This window comes from Loxodonta africana, chromosome 3 (assembly GCF_030014295.1).
Source record: "Loxodonta africana isolate mLoxAfr1 chromosome 3, mLoxAfr1.hap2, whole genome shotgun sequence".
Classification (NCBI taxonomy): domain Eukaryota; kingdom Metazoa; phylum Chordata; class Mammalia; order Proboscidea; family Elephantidae; genus Loxodonta; species Loxodonta africana.
This window is the reverse complement of record NC_087344.1, coordinates 189,856,459-189,883,479: the sequence shown is the minus strand read 5'-3', so window position 1 is coordinate 189,883,479 and position 27,021 is coordinate 189,856,459. Positions and strand designations below refer to the sequence as shown.

Sequence of the window (27,021 nt, the reverse complement as noted above, 5' to 3'; positions counted from 1 at the left end):
TGTCATGACCTTCCTTATTGATCCAGTTGTGTGTGAGGATTTTTGTTTACTTTATGTTGAGGTGTAATCCATACTGAAGGCTGTAGTCTTTGGTCTTCATCAATAGGTGCTTAAGTCCTCTTCTTTTTCAGCAAGCAAGTTTGTGTTATCTGCATATCGCAGGTTGTTGATGAATCTTCCTCCAATTCTGCTGCCCCATTCTTCATCAAATAGTCCAGCTTCTCGGATTATTTGATCAGCATACAGATTCAATAAGTATGGTGAAAAGATACAACCCTGATGCACACCTTTCTTGATTTTAAACCACCCAGTATCCCCTTTGTCATGGATTGAATTGTGTCACCCCAAAACATGTGTAAACTTGGGTAGGCCACGACTCCCAGTAGTGTGTGACTGTGCACCATCTTGTCACCTGATGTGATTTTCCTATGTGTTGTAAATCCTACCTCTATAATGTTAATGAGGCAGGATTAGAGGCAGTTACGTCAATGAGACAGGACTCCATCTACAAGATTAGGTTGTGTCTTAAATCAATCTCTTTTGAGATGTAAAAGAGAGAAGCGAGCAGAGAGACATTGGGATCTCATACCACCAAGAAACAAGAGCCAGGAGAATAGTACATCCTTTGGACCCCGGTCTCTGTGCTGATAAAGCTTCTGGACCAGGGAAGATGGATAAAAATGACCTTCCCCTAGAGCCTACAGAGAGAGAAAGCCTTCCTCTGGAGTTGGCACTCTGAGTTGAGACTTCTAGATTCCGAGACTGTGAGAAAAGAAATTTCCCTTAGTTAAAACCACCCACTTGTGGTATTCTGTTACACCAGCACTACATAACAAAGACACCAGTGTTCTGTTGGAACAACTACCCCTTGGTCTATGTACAGGTTCCACATGAGCACAATTAAGTGTTCTGGAATTCCCATTCTTCATAATGTTGTATGTAATTTGTTATGGTACACTCAGTCAAATGCCTTCACGTAGTCAGTAAAACAAGGGTAAATATCTTTTGGTATTCTTTGCTTTCACCCAAGATCCATCTGACATCAGCCATGATATCCCTCGTTCCACGTCTTGTTTTCAATCCAGCTTGAATTTCTGGCAGTTCCCTGTCAGTGTACTGCTGCAACTGCTTTTAAAAGACCTTCAGCAAAATTTTACTTGTGTGTTATATTAATGATATTGTTTGGTAATTTTCATGTTCTGTTGGATAACCTTTCTTTGGAATGGGCACAAATATGGATCTCTTCTAGTTGGTTGGCCAGATATGTCTTCCAAATTTCTTGGCATAGACAAGTGAGTGCTTGCAGCACTGCATCCGTTTGTTGAAACATCTGAACTGGTATTTCTTCAATTCCTGGAGCCTAGTTTTTCGCCAATGCCTTCAGTGCAGCTTGGATTTCTTCCTTCAGTACCATCAGTTCATAATCATATGCTACCTCCTGAAATGGCTGAATGTCAACCAATTCCTTTTGGTACAGTGACTCTGTGTATTCCGTCCATCTTCTTTGATGCTTCCTGTGTTGTTTAATATTTTCCCCCATCAAATTCTTCAATGTTACAACGCGAGGATTGCATTTTCTCTTTAGTTTTTCCAGCTTGAGAAATGCCAAGCATGTTTTCCCTTTTGGTTTTCTAACTCTAGGTCTTTGCACATTTCATCATAATACTTTACTTTGTCTTCTCCAGCCACCCTTTGAAATCTTGTGTTCAGTTCTTTCACTTCATCATTTCTTCCATTCCCTTTAGCTACAGCAAGTTTCAGAGTCTCTTTTCACGTCCATTTTTATCTTTCCTTTCTTTCCTGTCTTTTTAGTGACTTCTTCCTTTCTTCATGTATGATGTCCTTGATGTCATTCCACAGCTCGTCTGGTCTTCATGATTAGTGTTTAATAATTCAGATCTTCTTGACATGGTCTTTAAATTCAGGTGGAATATATTCAAGGTCATACTTTGGCTCTCTTGGACTTGTAATTTTCTTCAGTTTCAACTTGATCTTGCATATGAGCCTTGTTCTAATTGATGATATTAAGCTTCTCCTTCATCTCTTTCCGCAGATGTAGTCAGTTTGATTCATGTGTGTTCCATCTGGTAAAGCTCAAGTGTATAGTTGCTGTTTGTGTTGTTGAAAAAAAAGTTTTTGCAATAAAAGCATTGGTCTTGCAAAATTCAATCATGCACTCTCCAGTGTCGTTTCAAGTACCGAGCCTATAATTTCCAACTACTGTTCCTTCTTCTTTATTTCCAACTTTGGCATTCCAATCACCAGTAATTGCCAATGCATCCTGACTACATGTTTAATGTATTTCAGATTGCAGAAGTTAGTAAAAATATTCAATTTCCTCATCTTTGGCATTAGTGTTTGGTGCCTAAATTTGAATAATAGTCGTATTAACTGGTCTTTCTTGTAGGCGTATGGATATCATCCTATGACTGAGAACGTTATACTTCAAGATAGATCTTGAAATGAACACGGCACCATTCCTTTTTAATTTGTCATTCTCGGCATAGTATACTGTATGAATGTCTGATTCAAAATGGCCAATACAAGTTCATTTCAGCTCACTAATGCCTAGGGTATTGATGATTATGTGTTCCATTTCATTTTTGACGACTTCCAATTTAATTGGAACAATATGTATAGAAATTGTTAAATAAGAACCTGAGTTGCAGTATAAAATTTCACCAAAACGTATAAAAATATCTATTAAAAAAAGAAAACTCACAGACAGGAACCACTGATGATGTTCCAATTCTGGGATTGTTTAGGGGTCTGCTCCCAAAGAGGAAAGAAACATCTGCCCAGGACTTCTAGACACTATGCTAGGTGCTTGGGACACTTTACCTCATTTAATCCACAAAACAACTCTATGAGGAAGGCATTGATACCATCATTTTACAGAAAAGGGAAGTATGGCTTAATAAATTCAGTTAATTAACCTAAAGGAACCAAATTTGAAATGCCAACACAGTTTTATTTTAATTTTACTGCATCAGGTTGCCTTCCTAGAATCGAGGGCATATATTGGATGGATTTTATAAGAAGCATGGGTTCTGTGGTTTTCTTATTTGTTCTTAATGAAAAACATTCATGATTTCTCTTTCCCAATGCAAGGTTCTGGAGCACATCGTTCTGGAACTTCATACTATTACTATGAGGTGGGTAAAGAAAGTAAAGCTTAGCAAGTTTAAGTAAGTTTAAGTTACACTCTACTAGAACCAGAATTCAATCCCAGATTTGCTTCAGATTCATTGTATGAGGCAGCCTTCTTAGAATTAAGAGGTTATATTGGATGGATTGAATTAAAAAATGGGTTCTGTGGTTCTCTCATTTGTTCTTATGGGAAAACACTCACATTTCCTGTTTCCCAATGTCCTAGGTGTCTGGAGCACTGGGGCCAAGGGTTTTGGAGCACATGTTACTGGAACTAAGGATTCTGGAGCTCATGTTCTTCTGAAGGAGATCTGAGGAGGTTCTGTCTTGTTTCATGTGATCTTGACGCCAGAAGTAGACCCACGAGTAGAAGTGCAGGAGATTTCACGGGCCTTTGGCCCTGAGCCATACTTCAGAGTCATGCTGCATGTCCGTAATGGGGCAGACTCTCCAACATGGGTCAGCCTCCAAGACAAGTACAAGCAGAGATTCCATGTGTCCAATATGATAACCCTGAGGATTGAGACCCAGACCCTTGAGGACAGTGGGCAGTACCTTGCTCGAGTCAGCTTAACTAAAGGAAGAGAATTTATTCAGATGTTTCATCTCATTGTCTATGGTGAGTGACAACTCCCTCAGCCCAGACTCATAGCTTACCTCCTTCTTTTGCCCCTGGGAGTGTCACATAAGCCCCCTTTTGCAGGATTGTGCCCAGATACGAGTCTTCACACTCTATTTTCTCCCATGAACATAGAGTAAGTAGGTTCACAACTTGATGGAGAGCAGAGCTAAGGTTCATACCTGGGAGAAGATCACTTCAGTGTTTTGGGAAAGAGGAAATTTGACAAAAAAAGGAAATTTTTGCAATAATATTAATTGTTCTCTATAAACTAAGGCTAATTGATTTGTGTATCAGTTTTTTATTGCTATTTAAGAAATTACCAAACATAGTGACTTAAAACCACACATTTGTTGTCTTACAGTTCTATAGGTCTGAAGTTCCATACAGGTCTCACTGGGCTCAAATCAAGGTGTCAGCAGAGCCGTTATCCTTTCTGCAGGCTTAAATGGAAAATTTGTTTCCTTGTGGTTGCTTTTTTGTTTTATCTGTTTTCTTTTAAAAAAAAAAAAACTGTAATAGATTTTATTTTAGAGCAATTTACATTTACAGGAAAATCGTGCAGAAAGTACAGAGAGTTCCCATGTATTGCCACCTACACTTTGTTTCTCCTATTAACATCTTGCATCCTGTAATATATTTATTATAATTGATGATCCAACACTGATACGTTTTTATTCATAAAAGTCCATGTTTACATGAGGCTTATCTCCTTATGTTGTACAGTACTGTGAGTATTGGCAAATGCTTAATGTCATGAGTCCACCATTATAGAATCATACAGAATAGTTTCACTGCCCTAAATGTGCCCTGTGCTCCATCTATTCATGCCTCCTTCCTCCTCCTCACCCCCTGGAAACCACTAATCTTTTTATTGTCTCCATAGCTTTGCCTGTTTCAGAATGTCATATTGCTGGAATTATACAGTATGTTGCTTTTTTAGGGACTGATTTTTTTTGCTTAGCAGTACGCATTTAAGGTTCCTCCGTGCTTTTCATGGCTCGATAGCTAATTTTTTTTTATTGGTGAGTAATACTCCTTTGTGTGGATGAACCAGTTTGTTTATCCATTCACCTAGTGAAGGACATCTTTATCACTTCCAATTTTGGGCAGTTATGGATAAAGCTATAAACATTCATGTGCAGGCTTTTATGTGGACATATGTTTTCATTCCATTTGGGGAAATACCTACAAGCACAATTGCTCAATCAATGGTAAGCCTGTGTTTATCTTTGTAAGAAACTACCTGAGTGTCTTCCAGAGTGGCTATATCATTTTGCATTTCCACCAGCAAAGATTGAGAGTTCCTGTTGCTCTACATCGTTGTCAACATTTGGTGCTGTCAGTGTTTTGGATTTTAGCAATTTTAATAGGTGTATAGTAGTATCTATTGTTTTGATTTACAATTCCCAGTGACATATGAAGGAGTTACTGGATGGTGCAAGTTGCTAAGCCTTCTACTACTAGGCAGAAAGTTGGTGGTTAGAACCCACCCAGAGGTGCCTGAGAAGACACACCTGGCAATCTGCTTCCAAAACATCATCACTTTGAAATCTCTATGGAGCAGTTTTACTCTGCATACATGGGGTTGCCATGAGCCAGAGTCAAACTGACAGCAGCTAATAACAACAATGACATAAGATGTTTAGCATTCTTTCGTAAGCTTATTTCTCATCTGGTGAGGTTTCTGTTCAGATCTTTTCTCATTTTGTAAGTGGGTGGTTTAATTTCTTATTGTTGGGTTTTAAAAGTTCTTTGCATGTCTTGGATACAAATCCTTTATCAGATGTGTGTTTTCCACATATTTTCTCCCACTCTGTGACTTGGTGTTTTTTTGTTGTTGTTTTGTTTTGTTTTTTCATTCTTTCAACAGAGTCTTTTACAGAGCAGACATTTTTGACTTTAATGAACCCTAACTTATCACGTTTTTTCTTTTGAGGGATCATTTTGCTGAGTATAGAATTCCTGGTTGATGGGTTTTTCTTTTGGCATTTTAAGTATTTCACTGCACTCTCTTTGCCTGCATGATTTCTGAAGAGAAGCCTGATGTAATTCTTCTGCTTGTTTCTTTGTAGATCAGTAATGTTTTTCCTTTGGCTTCTTTCAAGAGCCCACACATGTTCCCTGAGATGTGGACGTGTGCCAGTGGGTGAGCTCAGTGTTTTTCTCTGCTAGGGCCCTATAGTTGAGTCATTCATGGTTCAGTGGTATAATTCTCACCTTCGGTGTGGGATAGCTGGGTTCTAATCCCAGCCAGTGCAGCTCATGCACATCTCCCAAGTGTCTGTGTGTTGATATGATGCTGAACAGATTTCAGCAGAGCGTCCAAACTAAGACAGGCTTGGAAGAAAGGTTTGGCAATACATCAGTCAATGAAAACCCTGTGGATCACAATGATCTAAGCCTGTTGCATATGGAGACTCTATGACTCAGGGACCAATTCAACAGTGGCTAACAACAGCAGGGCCCTATAGGATTCATCTATTTTTAGGCTAGTTTCTGGGCTGAGAGTTCCAGCACGTAGTAAGAATTCACACCCATGCCCATGCATAGTGCAGGCTGGGATTCTGACTTCTCACAGACTCCACCCTTGGTACAGGGCAGGTGGCAGCCTTCCAAGCTGATTTTCCAGGCCAGAAGACAGAAATATTCTCATCCTATATTCACCCTAGCCCCTTATCTTGGTTTGTGCAACATCCCTACAAGTACAAGGCCACAGCCAAGACCTCATCCCCATTTAGGGGTGTCAGTGACCCCTTTAGCACTGAGTTTCCTCTTGTTTTTGTGGCTTAAGTTCTCCTGAACATCAGTTCCATATTTAAAACATTCTTTGTTATTTTTTTGTTTGTTTTGTTATATTTTTTTCAAGCATTATTGTGGGTAAGAGTATGATAGGCTTCCTAAGTCAGCTCAAGTGCCTTCTTGTATGGAGCTTTTCAAAGTATTGGTTGTGTGTGTGTTTCAACTGTAAAATTCTTTTTCTTCCAAAACTTCCGAGACTTGGGGCTGAGGCAGCTATTGCTTCAGGCAGAGGCTAGAATCCAGCTAAGAATACAGAACTCAGTGTTCATCTTTTGACTTCCAAAATAGGCAAAGTATATTTCATTGATAGAAAAAAAAGAGATAGAGATTTGTGTGTGCCAAAACCAGAGACTGCAGACTCAGAGAATAGAGCTCTCTCAACAAGCCACAAACTACAAAGATATCAGTTATGACATGAGATATGAGAAAATGGCGGGGGGTGGAATTAAGTGATTATTAAAAATATACCTTATGGTTCAGACTCTGATTAAAATTTGGCAGGGACTCGAAACAGTCATTCCCTATCATCTCAACAGAAGGGGCTGGGGAGCAAGCCAAACCCACTAAAAAACCAAACCTACCATATTTGAGTCTAGTCCAACTCATAGCAACCCTATAAGACCGAGCAGAACTGCCCCATATGGTTTCGAAGGCTATAAATCTTTATGGCAGCAGACTGCCACATCTTTCTCCCACGGAGCAGCTGTTTGGTTCCAACAACCAACCTACAGTTAGCAGCTGTGCACTTTAACCACTGTGCCATCAGAAGGTTGAGAGGAAATACAAAAACAGAGGGGCTTAGGTTCTGCTTACTGTTTATCTGGCAAAATACTACCTCCTCCCAAGGACTTCTGCTGAATAAAAATTGGGGCATGGTGTGTTTAGGCAGAAAAGGAGCCTCTAGAAGTACTACAAGTCCCGCAAGTCTGTGCACAACATTGGGGAGATTCAGATAGTCTTATGGGCCCCCACTAAGGAAACAAAGTGCTAAGAGGACCATGGGCCACAAGACAACTCAGGTCAGAAAGAGGAAGTCTCAGAGTGCATGGAGCTCAACATGGAGCCCATAGCAGGGACCATGGGCTCCAGCAGCAGCTGCCAACCCTTGCTGAGATAAGCAAAATCTGTCACGTTAGTGGCAGATACAGCAGATGCAGAAAGTGATACCCAAAGACCAGGACAAAATTCCCTAGCAAAGGCCTACAAGGATTATAGAGAACAGCAAAGACAGGAAGCCCCTCCCCCAACTCCAGGAGGACAGGGAGGAAGAGAGGAGCACAAGGAGGATGGGAGGTTGGAGGGCACAGGTAAGGGTTTCTTTGACTAGTACTGTTGTGCTAACCAAGCAGTTGGGTTCTCTGGGCCTGATATGTTTAATCTGACTCTTTCTTCCATGGGGATTACCAGAGGTTCCCTGGAGACACCCCTCTCCCACACTGGGGATCTCTCACCTGCCTTGTCACAGGTAACACACTCTCAGGATGGTCATTTACATCTTTCCCTTTGGGCCCTGGTCCTTGGCTGGTCCCCTTCCACACAGACACTCTCTGTTGGGGTTCTATTGCCCCTCCAGATTGCTCTCTTCACAAAGTCCTTTCAAAAGTGTCCTACCTCTACCTCATGAAAAGCACATACCACCATTGGCAATGCAAGTTCTTCCCCACCAGCAGCTCCTTATCTGCTACCATATGCCATTTCAGCACCATCTCTCCCTTTATATTTCTCAGGTGTGAGCCAGGCACTAGTCCACCACATCCCCCAGCTGCAGGGACACAGGTCAAGCTCTCTGAATGGTCCCAGTAAAGCTGTTTTCACCACCTTCAGGTGAGGGGCAGGCACCCATCCAAAGACATTCTCTTATCTCCAAATAAGAGCCTTTTTATGCCTTCAGTGTGGGTAAAGCTTTAAGAGTCTCAAAACCAGTTTTCAGAAACTGCTTTGTAAATTCTGTACCTGGAAGGTATTTTCCCAAGAGGTTTGATGATCCCCTCCAAGTGCTGTGGGGGTTGTGAGGGACAGAGGCTTTGTGTGAACCTGGTGTGAATTTAGCTGTGCATGGTACAGGCTGGGGTGTAGGTGGTGGAGAGAACTGAGAGACTCTGGCTGCCTGAACTTCTCTAAACCTGGGATTCTGTATCACTTTCTCATTATATGACTTTGGGCAAATGGTTCCACCTCACCAAGCCTTAGTTTCTTCAGCTGTGAGATGCCCTGCCTTCCTGGCAGGGTGTTATGAAATTAATGAGATAAGGGATGAGTAATGTGCAGATACAATAATAATACTTTCATCCCCTCCTACGCAGAGTCTGTCCCCCTCCCCCAGATCCTGGCCAAGTCATGGTCTATCGCGCCAGGCTGATGCAATGTCACACTGGAGTGCAGGGCCACAGGAGCCACAAAGAACCTGAACATGACCTGGGAGAGCAAGGGCCTCCCCAAGAACCTGAATCAGAGAGAGATACCAGGACCTGACACCAACTCCTGGACCCTGGCTCTGAGTCTGCCCGTGAGCCAGCACCTGAGCAGGCCCAATGCCAACCTCACTTGTGTGGTCAGCAACTCTATGGACCGGAAAATGTCACCTTACACATGAGGGAAGTGTGTTGGGCTGAAGAAAATGACCAGAAAGGTAATTGGTTCAGCTCCATGAAGACTCCTATCTCAGGAGGTTGGGGCATTGTTATAGCTTTCCATTCTCAGTAATGTGATATCAGACACAGTAAAAGTTGGCAAGTGCCCCAGGAAGGGGACGGTGAGGAAAAGCAGGCCTTTGGGGAAGAGAAAAGCTACCCCAGTCCTGATGTGTACCCCTGCTCTGAATCCCACCTGAAGGGCCACTGAGTGGATGAGGAATCACATTTGCAATGAGTGACCTCACGGAAACTAATATCAAGAGGGGAAGCTGGTGACTTATAACGTTAGGGGACTTTTCGTAGCATTGTCCAAAGATGAATAGACGATTTGGGGACATAGCGAGTTCCCTGTCACTGGAGGTGTGTAAGCACAGGTGCACAGTCATTTACTGGGGTTGTTATAAGGCACAGAAAAGAGGTAGAACTCCATAATCTTTGAGTTTCCTTCCAACATGGACACTCTTAGATTCTAGGACACTCTCTTTGGCAATATCATGTAGGATTATTCTAAGCCCAAAGTCCCAATTTACTCAGAACCATCAAGTGACCTGGAGTCCCTGATACAGCATCAGCTCACTGAGGGACTGTGGTCAATGCCAGGATCCAGTCCCCCAGAAGCCTCTCACTGTCTGCTCTGCTTCTGACCCGACAGGGACAAGAGCTCAATTCCTGTTCACGTTGCTGTCGATGATGCTGGCAAAAGGCCTTCTCCTCCTCGCGCTCCTTGGCAAGCTGGGCGTCCAGGTTGCCAAGGTCAAATTTCCAGCAGAAGGAAGGAAGTGAGAGGTGCTCAAGCAGATTCGAGAACTGGATCGGGATTTTATTTTCATTTTGGTGCTTTGTTAAGTTTTCTAACTCATAAATGAATGCCCTTGAATGAGAAAACACTTGTATCGGTTTTTCAATATTTTCTGTGTCGGTTCCATGAGGTTTTATACACCCGTGTAAATCAATGTCAGTAAATTGCACTTTCCTGAAATTGTCCTTTTCATTAAGATTTTTCAATCGAATAGATTTTGATTACAGATTATATTCTTTTAGATGGTGGTTTTGTTTGTTTTATTTACTTCTTCTTTTTTTTTTTTCTGTTTTAAAAACAGGAGAATCTTGCTGAAAGTCTAAGTGATGAATTAGGTGAAGTTTCCAACCTCAATAGGTACAGGATCCCATTAGCCAGTTCACAGGTTTTCTCTTTGGATGTATGGGCAAGTGCATTGGTTCAGCTGGTGGTATGGAGTATATTAAGGGGTTTCCTATCACTCTGCTCCCTCTACTAAGAACTCACAAATGAGGGTTTGTTTGATTTGGGTTTGTTTTTGGGGGGGGATTGACAGCAGTGATATACAAGGTCACTTTACAGAGATTCCAACTTGTGGACCAGCACAAACTTAATTTCAAATATGAACATGACTAAAGAAAGAATATGTCAATCAGAAGGAGGGCTGATAAGAATCAGACCACAGACAGGTGAGTGACATAGACAAACGTAGCGCTGTCAGGCTGGCAGGAGACCTCTAAGCCCCAGGCAGCTAAATCCTACCAAGGAGACAGAGAGCTCAGGCTCTCCAAGGACAGTGGAATCCACACCAGCAGCATCTGCCCACCTGTCCTGACTCCTGCTCACCAAGAGGCACACTGATACCTTGGCTTTCTACGTGGCCTAGGTTTGGAAAGAGGATTCTTGGGTCAGGTCTATGGGACCGTGTAGTCCAGTTGACAAGTATGTTTCTTACTGTAAATTAATAAGTCTGCATGCTGGTTTTGTCTACCAGTGTCTTATGAGATTTGTTGGCAAGATTTTGCATCCAAAAGTCAAACCAACCCTGAGCAATAGATGAGATGGAGCTTCTAGGCTCAGGCTCAGTGTCCAAAGGGCAGATTAAACCGTGGTAAAGTCTACAAAGTAATGCCAACCTGTGGGCCATGTCACTCACTTGTTTCTTCACTCAACACTTTCTGGGCTACATGCTGAGGACATATTGAGGATTATCTTGGAAGACAAACTCTAAGCCCCTCCTTGTCATATATGTTCCCATTTGAATTTTACAAAGATTCCATGTAGGCCAAAGGATTCAGTTCTCAAAACTGACCAGGCACCAGAAACATCTACTGACTTTTAAAAATATAGATGAAGCCCAGTTTGAGGGTGGGGTCCAGGCATCTGTGCTTTTCAAAGGTGCGGCCAGAATTTTCTAAACCCTGAGGAACAGCCAGGATTGTGAGCAATTCATAGGGATTCTCCATCTGAATCAATTACAGCAAAAATTTCACTTTGTCTATACTTTCTAGATAGATCCAGAGATGCTTAGCGTTGATTTCGATAAGGAGTCATTTGAACACAATAGAAAGTGAAAGAGGGAACAGGAGAATAAAGACTTCAACTGGTTTCCAAAATGATAAGCTTCCTATTAGCATAAATGTGGTTTACTCTTTTAAAACACAGTTCTATCATGCCAGTGCCCTATTCAAAAATTTTAATAAATTTCTTATAAGTGTTATAGAAAATCTGATGATACAGGAAAAGAGACAGAACCCTGAAGATAACTGCTGTTGACTGCTTGGCATATCAACTTTTAGACTTTCTTTATGATCACATCAACATATGTGTATTTATTTTTATAAAACCAGGATAATACTACATATACTGTTGCATAACACACTTAATATTCCATGAACATCTTCCTATTTAAATATACAAAAATGCACCTTATTCTTTTTATTATCTAAGTATTATTCTGCCATGTGGATAGACCATAATTTATTTAACCTGCATAATGCAATAGTCAAGAGTGAAACTCCAAAGTCTGAATCACAGTTCAGCCATTTATTAACCCTGCGATCTTGGGCAAGTTCATTGATTTCTGAGGTTTGCAGTTTCCTGGGAATAATAATGGTATATGCATATCAGGATTTGCAGTTTACTCTGAAGTCCTGTTTCCCCTCAGTATTCAACAGCCCAGACTAAATGTACCTTCACATCCCTGTGATAAGTGCTATGGAGAAAAAGAGCCAGGAGGAGTAATGAGGATGCCAGGAGGAAGCTGCAGTTTTAAATAGGGAGCTGGAGTAGAACTCACTAAGAAGATAACAATCGTGCAAATGCCAGAAGAAGGTGAGGAAATGAGACATGAAGATACCCGAAGGAAAAGAATTTCAGGCAGAAGCAAAAAGCTTGAGACAGAAGCATGACTGGTATATTCAAAAAATAGCAACAAGGCCAGTGTGGTCTAAAATCAAGGTTTCAGCAGGTTGTGCTCCTTTCTGGAAGCTCTAGGAGAGAATCCATTTCCCGATCATTCAGGTAGTTGGCAGCACCCAGTTCCATGTGGTTGCAGGAATGGGGTCTTGATCTTCTTGCTGACTGTAAACTGAGGGCTATTCCACCTTCTAGTGGCTGCCTCATTCCTTGGCACATGGCCCACTGTTCCTCCATCTTCAAAGTCAGGAACAGCAGGTTGAGTCCTTCTTACATCAAATCTCTGACCCACTCTTCTGTCTTTTCTTCCTCTGCTTTTAAGGACTTTTGTCGTTAGATTGGGCTCACCTGTGTAATCCAGGATACTGTCCCCACCAAAGGTCCTTAACCTTAATCATGTCTGCAAAGCTCCTTCTGCCATGTAAGGCAACATATTGACAGAATCCAGGAATCAGGATGTGGACATCTTTGGGAACTATTGTTCTGCCCACAACAACATAGGTGATACTGAAGAGAAGAAGTCTGAAAACTGAATCCTGGGGTGTAGAGGTGGGAGACATGAGAAAGAAACCAGTAAAGGAAACTCAGGAGCACCCAGGGACTAGGAGGAAAAGAATGGTGAGTGCTGAATGTGAAGTGAAGACGGTGTTTCATGGGCAGAGTGTTCAATGTGTCAATCGCTGCTGAGAAGTTAAGGAAGATGAGGACTGAGAATTGACTACTGGATTTAGCATCATGGGGTTCTTGGGAGGCCTGGACAAGAGCAATGTCAGTGGATCGCTGGGGGAAGTGCAGGGTTAGAGAGAATTCCAGAGAAAAAGGGTGAAGTTGGAAAGAGGAAATATATGTAAGTCTTTCAGGAATTTTGCTATAAATTGAAGCAGAGAAATGGGACAGTACTAGAAGGGAGTTGAGTTTATAAGATTCTTTTAATGAGAGAAATTACAGTATGCCTGCGTACTGATAAGAATAATCCAGTGTAGATTTTTTAAAACAGCTAATGCAGGGTAGAATTTGGGGAGTGATGATACCGCATAGGCAAACAATGGAATCTGGAGCCCAAGAGGAGCACCAGACTTACAGGAACCAAGATTGTTCAAAGTCACAAGGGCAAAGGCAGAACGTACTCTTTCAGATGCAGGGCGGTGGGTAGGTCTGATGATGGAGTTCGTGGAAGTTCTTCTGATTACTTCTATACTGTCAGTGTAATAAAAGGCAAAGTCATCTGTTGTGAATTAGAATGGGGAAGAGGAATTGGGGTTTAAGGAGAGACAAGACATGGTCATTATTGCAGTTTCCTAGAGCTATTATCACAGAAAGACAACAAGTGAGTGGCATTATAGAAGAGAAATTTATTTTCTCACAGTTCAGGAGGCTAGAAGGCTGGATTCAGGGCATTGGCTATAGGCGATGGCTCTCTCAGTGTGTCAGCTCTGGGGGAAGATCTTTTGTCACTTTCAGCTTGTATTCCTCAGTTTCTTGGCGAACTTCCTGTGGCATCCATCTTTCCCACTTCTGCCTGCTTGTCTCTGTGTCTATGCTGCTGTTTATATCACTCAGAAGTATTTAGGTTTCAGACATACCCTATACTGGCATGGCCTCATTAACATAACGAAGAAACCCTTTCTCAAATGGGATCACATCACAGGTAAAGGGGTTAGTATTCCAACACACATTTTGGGGGACATGATTCAATCCATAACCGATATCTAAGAGATTGGGAGAGTGAATGGACTAAAAATACTTATCAAGTTTGCAGCTCAAGGGCTCCAATGAGATCGTGAATTTATGAGACCAGTCAGCATTTGCACTATTTGTTCCCCCCACCACCCATATATTCCATTGTCATAAGGGAAAGTGGCTGGATTTCAAGTACATCTGGAACTAGGAATTCAAGTGCCTTTCAAATATTCTCCTCTTGTCTAAGAGAGTCCACCTCATTCTTTCCCTCCGCAAATCAGCTGCTCTGCTTCTCAGGTCCATGTGATGGGAAATGTGGCCAACAACTAAGCCTCCATTTTGCCTGTTAATATCCAGGCATTCAAAGAAAGGACCTTCCCTTTCTCTACTTCCAAGTTAATAATGACTCTGATTGGCCTATTGAGTTCAGGTGCCTAAAAGCCTGGACTTAGCAACTGTGGCTCCTTAGATTTGCTCAGTGCCTTTGGAATTCATGAATTTCACCATAATGGCCAGGAGAAAACAAATGAGTAAAGACACAGAAGGCAGTAGAAAGGGTGCTGAAATAGTCCAGGCATGAATGATAATATGAGAGCCAGACCGGAGCTCTGAGATGAGAAAGTGACAAAGATCTCTGAGATGAGAGATAAGAATGAAAGAGTGAGAATGGGATACAGGAAGGTTACCAGAAAACAGAAAAAAGCCTGTTGCTGTCGAGTCAATTTCGACTCATAGTGACCCTATATAAAGGATAACCCAATGGAAAATAATGCTAGTTGAGGTCTGGGATGAGCCAGAAGGAGTGAAACTATGATCCCCTGTGACCCCATCATGCTTTGCAAGAGAGAGCAGACAGGTCTAGGCCCCAATCATGCCTCTGCCACTTTCTACTCAGAACTTGCATGAGGTATGTAACTTCTTTGGATTTTAGTTTCTCTACCTATAAAATGGGTATTTCTGCCTCACAGAATCACTGAGGTTTAAATAAGAAGCTTATATCAGACCTATTGAATGCTGTTATGAATAATAATGCACAGATAGAACTGGTTTGAGGATGAGGATGCTAATATGCAGGACACATTTTGCATGGAAAAAGTAGGAACTTGGTAAAGGACTCAAGACAAGGAGGCCTCTCCCCTCAGATGTCTGTCTAGTCTGCCCCAGAGTAAAGAGTCCTTCAATCCACAAGCCCCAACCCACCAAAGCCCTATTCTTTATTTAAGGTGAAATTTCTTTTTTAGGCACCAGTTCCATCAACAATGTGAGCTCAGCGGGAGTTGGAGCACCTGAGTGAGAAGTCTAGAGCCCTTGGGAGAGAACTCAGTGCTTTATTTGGGAGAAGGGACAGAAACAGGCAGAGGATATTCCTGTCTGAGTATTTCCAGGACTCCAAGGTCTGCAGTGGCCATGTGGTAAAGGGGTAAGATAGGAACTTTAGAATTATCCAGTGTTGGATTTAAAGATTTGCTCTGCCACCAACTAGCCAACAATTTCAGTTGCCTCCCGTAAAAATGGGGATAATAATATCTACCATCAAAAGCTCTTTTAAGAATTAAATGAAATATTTGTAAAATGACTGGGACAAAATCTGGTCTTTACAGACTCAGGAAAGCCTGGTTTCCTTCCTCTGTTTTTTCCTGCCCTAGGTTGGGTGGGAAGGTCACTGGGTAGTCACATCTCACACTGCTCTTGGGCTGATGAACATTGATGCCCAGCCGTGACTGGTCACCAGGGAAGCCAGGTGAGGAGATGGCAACTCTCTGTCTTTCAACTTTGTGCTCAGCCTGAGGGGAAGAGATCAGAGACTGGGCCCTGTTATGGCTCCTCCTTCTTCGCCCATCCCACCATGCAGCAGGCTCCTAGCATTGCTTCATAATGCTCAAGCCCTTACAGAGACCCTGTTCAAACCTTTGCCTTCTGAGGTCAGAAATGGGGCAGCTGAGCTGAGCTGAGGTGGGAAGGGAACCGAGAGGAATCTAGGCCACCATACAGGCCACGGCAGTTCCTGGTAGTAAAGTCAGCCCATCTGTAACACAGGAGCTGGGCCCGAGAAAGGAGGGGGAGGCTCCAAGGAGGTGAGGACCCACAAGCAGAGAAGCACCTACACACCACAGTACATGCTACACCAGATTCTTGGTCAACATGTGGCTGGAGATGGAATGGGAAAGTCCCCACCTCAGACCTCTGAACCACATGAGGTCATGAGTGGTCGTTGTGTCCTCCACTGTTTCCAAAGGGAGCTACCATTGAGACCACTTATAGCCTCTGTGCTCCATGTTACTGTCTGCTAATCCCCTGTAGGAGTAGGAGGAAAGGTGGCCCAGACCCTTCAAAGAGGTGTGTGTCTCCTTGGCACTGCCCCCCCCATCATGCCATCATCCTCCTCAGGGAGCCCCAGATTAGGTCCCACAGGGTAGATACGTGACTTCTATCCAGGGCAGACTGTGGCAGGGTCCAAGGTGTTTGGAAAGATCAGAAGTACGAGAGGTCATTTACAAACATTTGGAATCCAGACAGACCCCATGGAAAAGATAGCTTGGATAGGGTATGTGGGTAGGATAAGGTGGATTACAACAGGCAGGAGTGAGGGCAGAGAACAAGGAAAGAGAACCTCATTCCAGGCAAAGAAGAGGCCTACCAAGGGTTTGGTGGGGGAAGATGGCCAATGTAAAGCATGGCAGGGGGAGCTGGGAGCTCAATAGAAGAGCAGGCTGGAGAGGGTGGATCCCAACTTCCTACAGCCTTAAGGTGTCAGAGCTCGAAGCAGCCTTAGCATGGCAGGGAGGGCTGGGAAGTGGATTGGGAGGACACTGCATATCTGTTCTTTCCATAAAGTGCCCTATCCTGGACCAGGGGAAGAGCTGGGGCTATTTATCTAAGAGGAAAGCCCCCAACTTTGGCCTCCTGGAGTCATGGATAACACAAGTTCCTCTTCCCACTCCACAGGAAGGAAGGTTTGGGGCCCATGGCTGAGTCTAAGACTTAGGTCCAGATTAGTACAGGTGGCAAGGAGGAGGGCTCTGGCCCATCTGTATAATATATGCTATGCAGCCACACACACACACACACACACAGCCCACTACACCCAAGGAGCCCTACAAAAGGTTGGCAAAGGAAGACTTAGGCCAGTCCTTTTGTAGGCTCTCACCCATCCATGCTTTTTCCATCAAGCCCCAACTCAGGATCCAGATCCCAGATCCTAACTCCCTTCTCATGGCATGGTCAACACCTCTACACAGTCCTTATGCCTGGCCTTGTGTTCTCAGAAAGACACACACCTGTGACACAGAAGAGGCTGTGGAAATTTGCCATGTGCACACTAGTTGGGTTCCTCTTTGGGAAAAGAAGAGAATATTTCTCAAGCCAGGTCAATGGCAGAAGAGAGCTTACCCTACAATCCTGAGCATCCTGAGTATGCAGGCAGCCTGGGGAAGGCTGGAGGGGACAGGCGAGCAGAGGAAAGGACAGGGTCACATGTGTGCAGGGAGCTGTGGTCAGGAAGGTCAGGGTAACACAGACCGTGGGCCTCAGGAGCTGGACCACAGCTAGAAAGGCAGGTAACTGCAGGGTGACAGACTCAGAGTGGTGGTGTCCCAGGAGTTCCAGATTCTCCTGCCTCCTCCAGTTTACAGATTTCACTGGCCTGGTTTACAGATTTCACTGTAGACAGTAGTGACAGTCCTCTTTTCTTCCATATGTTGCCCACGGATACCCTAGGAATGCAAAACAGGGTTCCTGGAAGAGCAGGGGATCGGGTGGCAACCAAGGGACCCACGTAGTACCAGCGCCTGCTGATACCCACTGCTTATGAATTCCCCCAAAGCATCAAACACTACGCTGACTCAAATTGCATTGTCTTAGTAAATACCCTTGATTTTCCTAGAAGTGGAAGAGTCAGTGGGCCCAGAAACAACAGATTCTGGGATTTGGTAGGCCCAGGGCTGGGCAGTAAAGGTCTTGGGAGTGCCCAGACTGGCCACCTTTCCCAGCTCTCACCTTCTTGCCCTTCGGAGGATCCTGCTGGCTCAGCATTGCATAGTGGAGGTCACCATCATTGTCCCTGCAGGCCTCTTGCAAACCTGGACCTGAGCCACACACAGAGAGGAGCTTAACTCTGTACCTTGGAAACCTGTATGCCTCCTCCCCTGCCATGAACTCCAAGGCCATGGCCACACCCCCATCCCTTCTGCAGGGCTCACTCCCTGTGCAGCAAGATGTAGGAGGGTCTAGTCGGGGAGAGTGTCTGAGCCTGGAAGGAGAAGTGCAACCTGCCTCTTCCAGTCTCCATCTTCTTCTTCTTTCCACATGTCTTCCAGAGGAACAGTCCAGCTACCAGTGTCACCAGCACAGCCATGAAAGCCCCAAGGATGATTCCCAGGGAGCTTGCCCCGTCCAGTCCTGTTTCCCTCTCTAGAGAGAGTGAAGAAAGGTAAGGCAAGAGAGAATTTGAGATACCCATTGTCAAGAGGACTTAGAAAGAGAACAGGTGGGGAACTCTCATACACCTGGTTCAGAAGCTGAAGGAGGGAGAGGTATGGCAGGCCCACTCATTCACCCAGTTACTGAGCTCCTACTTGGTACTAGGAATGCTGACAGGAACGAGGTGTGCTCTGCACCCTCAAGGAGCCATCACACTGCCCAACAAAGGGATTGCAGCTGTGACAGAGGTTTGTACCTTATACGCAAGTCTTCAGGGAAGGCTTTCCAGAAAAGGTGATATGTAAGCTGAGTCCTGGAGGAGGATTAAGAGTTCCCCAGACATTGAGGATGGGTGAGGCATTCCACAAAGGAGGAGCACGATGTTCAGAAAATGGCTGTGTCAAAATGCCAGCCCCCTGAGCATGGCCAGCAGCCTGGCCGCAGCAGGAGGATGGGGCACAGGTCAGGGAGGAGCGGTAGGCATGGAGGACCAGAAAGAGGCAGGTGTCTGGTCCCAGAGGTATTATGGGCCATGCTAAATGTTGAACTTTATCTGATATTCTAGGAGGAGGGAGGAGGGTTTTAAGTTATGTTGTGACACCATCAGATCCCTCCAGTAACAGTGAAAGGTGGGTTAGAGAGGACGAGGCTACACATTGGATACCAATTCATTCATTCATTCAATGAAACGCTGATCCCAAGCACACTTTGGCCAAATGCTGAGATACAAAGGAGAACAAGATATAGCCCCTGCCCTCAGAACCTTCCAGCCTATGGAGTAGACAAATGCCTAAACAGGTCATTCCTACTCAGCACAGGATGTGCTGTGATAAAAGGAGGCCCAGGGCAGAGCCCTAGTACCACATAGATGCCTCCTTAAAGCAGGTAATGGCCAAGGGCAGAACAAGGTATAGCACTTATGGGGCCCCGTGCGAAATCCAAATGTGGGGCCTCTTGTTCAGAAATTATTAATTTTTGATATTAAATTAAAATTAGTTCAATTAAAAATTTGAAGACATAAATACAGAGCTTTAAACCCAGTGCAGTACCCTTCAGAACACAGGACCTGTGTGACTGCACAGGTCTCACACCTCAGAAGCTGGAAATGGCTGTAGGAAATCCTTCAAAAAGGGTAAGAAGAAAGCGAAGGACTTGGGACATGGAAGGGCTGGTAGCACAAGACTCGTTCACGGAACTCCAAGCAGTTAGGTGTAAAGTGTCTGCGACTGGAAACATGGACACAGAAGAATTTACATCCAAGTCCTATAAGGACTCGCTGAAGGTCAGACAACACAGACAAAGAACACAATCAGGACCACTCTGGAAGCACAATGGATGGTGGATGCAGAAGGGGGAGACTTGAGGTGGGCAGAGCTGTGGGAAAGTACTGTCTGTATCAAAGCAGAGAGGTATGGAGGTGAGAGACATTTACAAGCAGAAACAATTTGGATGTGATTCCCAAACATCTGTAGGGGTAACCAGGTGGAATGTGGTGATAATACACATGACGAGGAGAAAAACCTTGAGCCCCTCACACCCCAGTGCCATCTGAATTCCACGAGTGCCCCTCCTCTCCAATAGGTCCCACTCACCAAGGAAGCAGACTTTCCCCAGGTCTAAGGTGACATTTTTCTGGTCCTCGGAGTTGCTGATCACACAGGTGAGGCTGGCATTGGGCTGGCTCAGGGGCAGCCTTTCAGCCAGGGTCCAGGAGTTAGTGCCAGATCCTGAAGTTTCTCTCTGCTCCTGGTTCTTGGGGAAGATCTCGCTCTCCCAAGTCAGGTTCAGGTTCTTTCTGGCCCCTGGGGCCCTGCACTCTAGGGTAACATTGCACCAGCCTGGTGTGATGGACCGTGACTGGACCAGGATCTGGGGGAGGGGGACAGGCTCTGGGATAAAAAAAAGAAAGAAAGAAACAATGCCTTACATATGTGGAGCATATTACAGGTCACATTTTTACATCACTATCTCACTGAGGTCTCAGCACACTATCTCACTGAGGTCTCAGCAACCTCCTTATAAAGTAGGTGGGATATTTTACAGATGAAGAAACGGAGGCTCAGAGAGGTAACAATTTGCCCAAAGCTAAATAATGAGCTACTGACAAGAGAATCCAAGATTTCTCCTTGGGATGGGAGCCATAGAGTTGAGTCTTTTGTGATTTCACTAGATTGAGCAAGTTTTAAGGATCTCTTACGTGAAAATGAAGGCAGGACATTAGATGTCACACACTTTCCAGAGGCCCAGTGTTTCTAAGAAATTGGGGCCTTTCCTGGAAGGGGAATAAATCTGGGACAGAAGGGCTTGTCCAGGTCCAGGGCCCTTGCTCTGCTTCTCTAGCTTAGAAGAAGCCCAATGACTGCACAGCCATTCTGGGGTAGGACGTCAGGCTAGCTTGGGGAGACCAGAGAAAGTCCCCATCCCCCAAAGGTATAGACATTTGTGGGAGACACAGCAACAGCGACTAAGAACAACCATCCCTCATGTGGTTAGAATATGCCACTGAATTTGTGTGACAGACAGTAAGAGAAGCAACAGATTGACAAATTAGTCTTTGAAATCACATGGGACCTAAAGCTGCAGAAGCCACACTTTCCATAGCAGGATATTTCTCTATGCAGTGAGCAACTGTAGGGAAATAAAAAGTTGGCTAAGTGGGTTTCTTAAAAAGTTCTGGAGTAAGCTTTATCCTGCATCGATCAAGGCTCTTAGAAGTGGATGTGTGGTGTATTTTGTGAGTAAGGCTGCCCTCAGGCAGGTGCTGAGTGAGAGGAGAGGGCACCGGGGAGGACCAGCTACACACGGATTTCCAAATTGTGGTAGGTAGAATTATGGCTCCCCTAAGATCTCCATGTCCTAATCCTTGTAATCTATGACTCTGTTAGGTTACATGGCAAAGGTGAATTAAGGTAACAGAGAAATTAAGGTTGCCAGTCAATTGACCTTAAAATAGGGAGAATATGCTGGATTATCCAGGTGGACACTGTACAAACAAAAGGGTGGAAGAGGGATGCAAGAGAGGAGGTCAGAGTGATATGAGAAAGATTTGAAGCATCATTGCTGGTTTTGAAGATGGCAGAAGGAACCATGAGCCAAGGAATGTGGGTGGCCTCTAGAAGTGGGAATAGGCAAGAAAACTGTGTTGATCTCCTCACAACAAGAAAAAAACTAAATATCTGAAAATCAGCAATTCTTCTTAAATCCATCAGAGAATTGAGGTCACAGAGCAAACCGCTGCCCTGAAAGCTGAAGAGTCAGGCTGAGCAACAACAGAGAATCAATGCTTACCAGGATCAGAGACGACCATTGCCAACACCGTTGCTGCTGGTCACAGTATCAAATAAAAAAACAAAACAAAACCTGTTGCCACTGAGTTGATTCTGAATTATAGCGACCCTACTGGTCTGTGTTTTAAGACGGGTCAGGTGGGTAGCCGACATCACCACCGACCCTGTGTGCTCTCTCTGCTGTGGCTGACACGGCGTGGCACCTGGAGAACCCCCCGGGCCCAACTACTGGTCGCTATGAGTAGAACTGCCCCATAGGGCTTCCAAGGAGCACGTGGTAGATTCAAACTGCCAATCTTTTGGTTAGCAGCTGTAGCTTTTAACCACTACGCCAGTATCAAATAAGGATACCTAAAGAGTAATTGGAAACTCTGGTGGCATAGTGGTTAGTACTACAGCTGCTAACCAAGAGGTTGGTGGTTCAAATCCACCAGGTGCTCCTTGGAAACTCTATGGGAGAGTTCTACTCTGTCCTATAGGGTCACTATGAGTCAGAATCGACTCAATGGCAGTGAGTTTTTTTTTTAAGAGTAATTAATTGCTGTAGACTGAGGTTGGACTAGCTTGGGACATAAATCTCCTAGAAGTGTGGAGGGAGGGCTCCCACACTTCTAAGAATTTTATCTCAAGGAGCCACCCCAGGCTTTTATCTTGAAGCTCAAAGAAAAATCCCCTTGTGTGTTTGGCATGAAAAAGGGGAAAATAATATTTTAAAATAATGGTCTATTTTCCTTGACAGTGGCACACCCTCAAGGGAAACTGTGTTTTATTAGAGCCAAACTGAATTGGAAGAGAATAAATACCCAGCTCCAGCCCCATCTAGCCTTCCCCATGAAAGAGGAGAACTGCCAAATTGTAACTCCTTCTAGCCTTCAACATGGGGTAAAGGAAGTATCCAACTACAGGCCTCTCTAGCCTTCCGATTTCACCTAATGGGTGGGAGAAAAAAGCTGAGAAGCACTTGTGAAACCACAGCCCAGGGGCACAACCTTATCAAAAGATTTAGACCTAGTTATAAGATTATACAATGCCCTTCCAAAACATCACCATACATCAATATCAGGAGAACTTTACAACTGAAAGAACCTGAGTCCTTCTTATCTGATAAATCGTGTCCCATTTTCAACAAAAATTTACAAAACATGTCAAAAAAGAAAAAACAATATGAAGGATAGGGTAAACATCAGAACCAGACTCAGATGTGGCTAAGATATTAGAATTATCAGACCAGATATTTAAAATAACTATTATTAATATATGAGTCCCTGTGTGTCACAAATGGTTAAGCAGTCTGCTAGTAACCAAAAGGTTGGTGTTTTGAACCCATCCAGAGGCTTCTCAGCAGAAGGGTCTGGCAATTTACTTCCAACAATCGTAGCTATTGAAAGCCCTATGTGCAGGTCTACTCTGAAACACACAGGTTGCCAGGAGTCAGAATTGACTTGACAGAAAGCGGTTTGTTTTTGTTTTATTTTATTTTATTTTTATGATTAATATGCTAAGGGCTGTAATGGAAAAAGTGGACAACATGAAAGAATAGATAGGTAATCTAGTTAAAAAATTGAAAATCTAAGTAATATACAGGCCAAAAACATACAGAAGGAAGTGTAAAAAATCAAAAACACCATTACAGATATAAAGAATGCCTTTAATGGACTGAACGAATCAGTGACCTTGAAGACATCTCAGTAGAAACTTCACAAACTAAAAACCAAACAGAGAAAAGACTGAAAAAAAAAAGAACAGAATATCCAAGAACTACTGGGTTGGGATGGGACAATTACCAAGGGTGTAATACATGCATAATGGGAATACCAGAAGGAGAAAAAAGAGGAAAAGGAACAGAAAGAATATTTGAAGTAATAACCACTAAGAATTTTCTAAAACTGGAAATCGCACCACGGATCCAAGAAGCTCGGAGAACACTAATCAAAAAATATACCAAAAACTACACATAGGCATATAATATATTCAAACTGAAAATCAATGACAAAAAGAAAATCTTGAAAATGAAACAATATATATAAATACACATATATATATGTCTTACCTATAAAGAGGAAACCCTGGCGGCGTAGTAGTTAAGCGCTACGGCTGCTAACTAAAAGGTCGGCAGTTTGAATTCACCAGGCGCTCCTTGGAAACTCTATAGGGCAGTTCTAGTTTGTCCAATAGATTCGCTATGAGTCAGAGTCAACTGCATGGCAATGGGTTTGTTTGTTTTTTTTTGTTTATTTGTTAGTTTTGTTTTGTTTTTTGGTTTTACCTATAAAAGAACAAGGATAAGAATTACATCAGACTTCTCTTCAGAAACCATGTAAGGAAAAAGAGAATGCAATGAAACATTTAGTGTTGAAAGAAAAAAAAAACACAAACCTAGAATAGTGTACCCAGAAAAATTATCCCTCGAAAGTGAAGGAGAAATGAAGATTTTTTTCCAGAAAAAAAAAAATCTTTTTTTAGAGAATTTGATGCCACTAGATGTGCCTTGCAAGAAATAATAAAAGAAGTTTTTCAGAGAGAAGGAAAATGACGTAAGTCAGAAACTCAAATTTATGTAAAGAAAAGCATCCAAACAAGAGTAAATGAAGATAAAGTAAAATCTTTTATTTTCTTATTCTTAACTGATCTAGCAGATAAAATTTTTTAAACAATATATTAGATAATTATAGTCCATGCATGAGTGAAATGTATCACAGCAATGTGAACACTAATAAGAGACAGGAGAGAGGAATTGAGAATACTCTGCTATAAGTTATTTGTACTAACCAGGAAGTGGAATAGTGTTATTTGAAAGGGGACTTAGATTAATTGTAAATATATATTGCAAACTCTAGGACAACTATTACAAATACTTTTAAAATAGTATAATTGATATGTTCCCATGAAAATGGAATCATACAAATTGCCTAGTTAAAACAAGACAAAGCCAAAAAAAAAGAAGAAGAAGAAAGGGTTGGGGGGGACAAAGAAAGAAAGTAATGAATTAAAAAAAAATAGAAAGCATAAAAATATTGTGGATATTAATGTAATCATATCAATAATCACTTTAACTGTGAATAGTCTAAATATATCCATTAAAAGGCAGAGCATATTAGAGTAGTTTAAAAAAAAAAAAGACCCAACTATATGTTGTGTACAGAAACTCACTTTAAATATGAAGTGAGATACATACAATGCTGACACTAGTCAAAAGAAAACTAGAATAGCTATATTAATTTCAGATAAAGAAGATTTTAGAGCAAGAAAAATTATCAGGGATAGAGGAGAACTACATAATCATTAAGAGGCCCATTCTCCAAAAAGACATAACGATTGTTAATGTGTATGCACCTAAAGACAGAGTCAAAATACATGTGGCAAAACTAGTATAACTGCAAGGAAAAATAGAAAAATTCACTATTCTACTTGGAGACTTCAAAACTGTTCTAGCAGTGATTGACAGACCCAGCAGGCAGAAGATAAGCAAGGATACAGTTGAATTGAATAGCATCATCAGTCAACTGGATCTAATTGACCTTTAGAGAGTACTTCACCCCAAAACAGCAAAATACACATTCTTCTCAAGCCCACATGGAACATTCACCAAGACAGACCAACCACATCCTGTGCTATACAATACACCTTAACAAATAAAGACTCTAGAAATTATATAAAATATGCTTCACAGATCACAATAGAGTTAAACTTGAAATCAATAACAGAAATATAGCTGACAAATTTCAAAACATTTGGAGATTAAACAGGCTCTTAAGTAACACATGAGTCAAAGAAGCAGTCGTAAGAGAAATTTTAAAAATATTGAGCAAAATGAAAATACAACTTACCAAAATTTGTGGGATGCAGTGAAAGCAGTGCTTAGAGGGAAATTTATAGGATTAAATGCATATATTAAAAAGAAGAGGGATCTAGAATCAATAACCTAAGCTTCCATCTTTGGAAACTCAAAAAGAAAAACAAATTAAATCCAAAGTAAACAGAAGAAAAGAAATAAATAAACAAAAATTAGAGCAGAAATCAGTGAAATTGAGTAGAGGAAATTAATAGAGAAATCCAAAGAAACCAAAAACTGGTTCTTTGAAAAGATTAACAAAATTGATAAACCACTAACCAGAAAAAAAAAAAAAAAGAGAGAGAATGCACAAATTACCATCACAACTGATCCTATGAACATCAAAAAGGTACTAAGAAAAATAAGCAACACTTTGCCCACAAATTTGATAACTTAGATGAAATATATCAATTCCTCGAAAGGCACAACTTACCAAAACTCATACAAGAAGAAAAACGTTATTTAAATAGGCCTATAACTATTAAAGAAATCAAACAAACAATTAATAACCTTTCGAAACAGAAAGCACTAGGCCCAGGTGATTCACTGGTGAATTCAACCAAACATTTAAAGAAGGTTTGGCACCAATCTTTCTCAAGATCTCTCAAATAAAACAAACAAAATAGAAAATGACAGAACATTTCCGAACTCATTGTACAAGGTCAGCATTACCCTAATACTGAAACCAAACAAAGACGTTACTAGGAAGAAAAATAGCAGATCATATCTCTCATGAACATAGTGCAAACTCCTCAATAAAATATTAGATAATTGGATACGACAATGTATAAAAAGAATTACACACAATGGCCAAGAGGGATTTTTCTCAGATATGCAAGCCTGGTTCAACATTCACAAATCAATTAATGTAATTCATCATATCAACAGACTAAAGAAGAAAAATCATATGATCATATCAATAGATTCACAAAAAGCATTTGTAAAATTCAACAGCCACTCGTGATAAAAGAAAAAGGAAACCTTTTAGGGAACTAGGAGTAGAGGATGTTATGGACTGAATTGTGTCACCCCTCAAATATGTGTTTGAGACCTAACCCAAATGCCCTGAATTCGGACTTCTAGCCTCCTGAATTAAGAAGAAATACATTTCTGTTCTTTAAAAACACCCACTTGAGGTATTTCAGTTATAGCAGCACTAAGAAACAAAGACACAACTTGGTACCAGAAAGTTGGGTACTGCTCTAACAAATACCTAAAATGTGGACATGGTTTTGGAATTGGGAAACGGTTAGAGGCTGGAGGAATTTTGATGTTATAAGAGCCTAGATTGCCTTGAGAGAGTACTGGTAAAATTATGAGCATTAAGGGTGATTCTCATGAAAGCTCAGAAAGAATTGAGAGCTGTGGGGAAAGCTTCTATTACCATGAATGGAATGTTGCTA

The 27,021-nt window shown here is 42.4% G+C and overlaps 1 protein-coding gene across 16 annotated transcripts in view; it reads right to left on the bottom strand.

The window, feature by feature from the left end:
* The window catches only part of LOC111751961 (SLAM family member 9-like), a 99,916-nt gene that overhangs the window by 54,280 nt on the left and 18,615 nt on the right, over positions 1-27,021 (bottom strand). For 8 of the 16 annotated variants that reach the window (XR_010321554.1, XR_010321558.1, XR_010321555.1 and 5 more), the window contains 3 exons: positions 20,092-20,388; positions 18,353-18,490; positions 18,077-18,165 (listed from right to left, as the gene is read on the bottom strand). Coding sequence is in view for 10 of the 16 variants with exons in the window: in XM_064282762.1 (XP_064138832.1) it covers positions 18,077-18,165; positions 18,353-18,490; positions 20,092-20,388 (524 nt within the window). In the remaining 6 variants the exon portion in view is untranslated. Of the gene's footprint in view, positions 1-3,352; positions 4,265-5,397; positions 13,598-17,466; positions 17,816-18,076; positions 18,166-18,352; positions 18,491-20,091; positions 20,389-27,021 lie in introns of those variants that run through there. The other 8 variants (XR_010321557.1, XM_064282767.1, XR_010321556.1 and 5 more) reach the window with 8 other exon arrangements.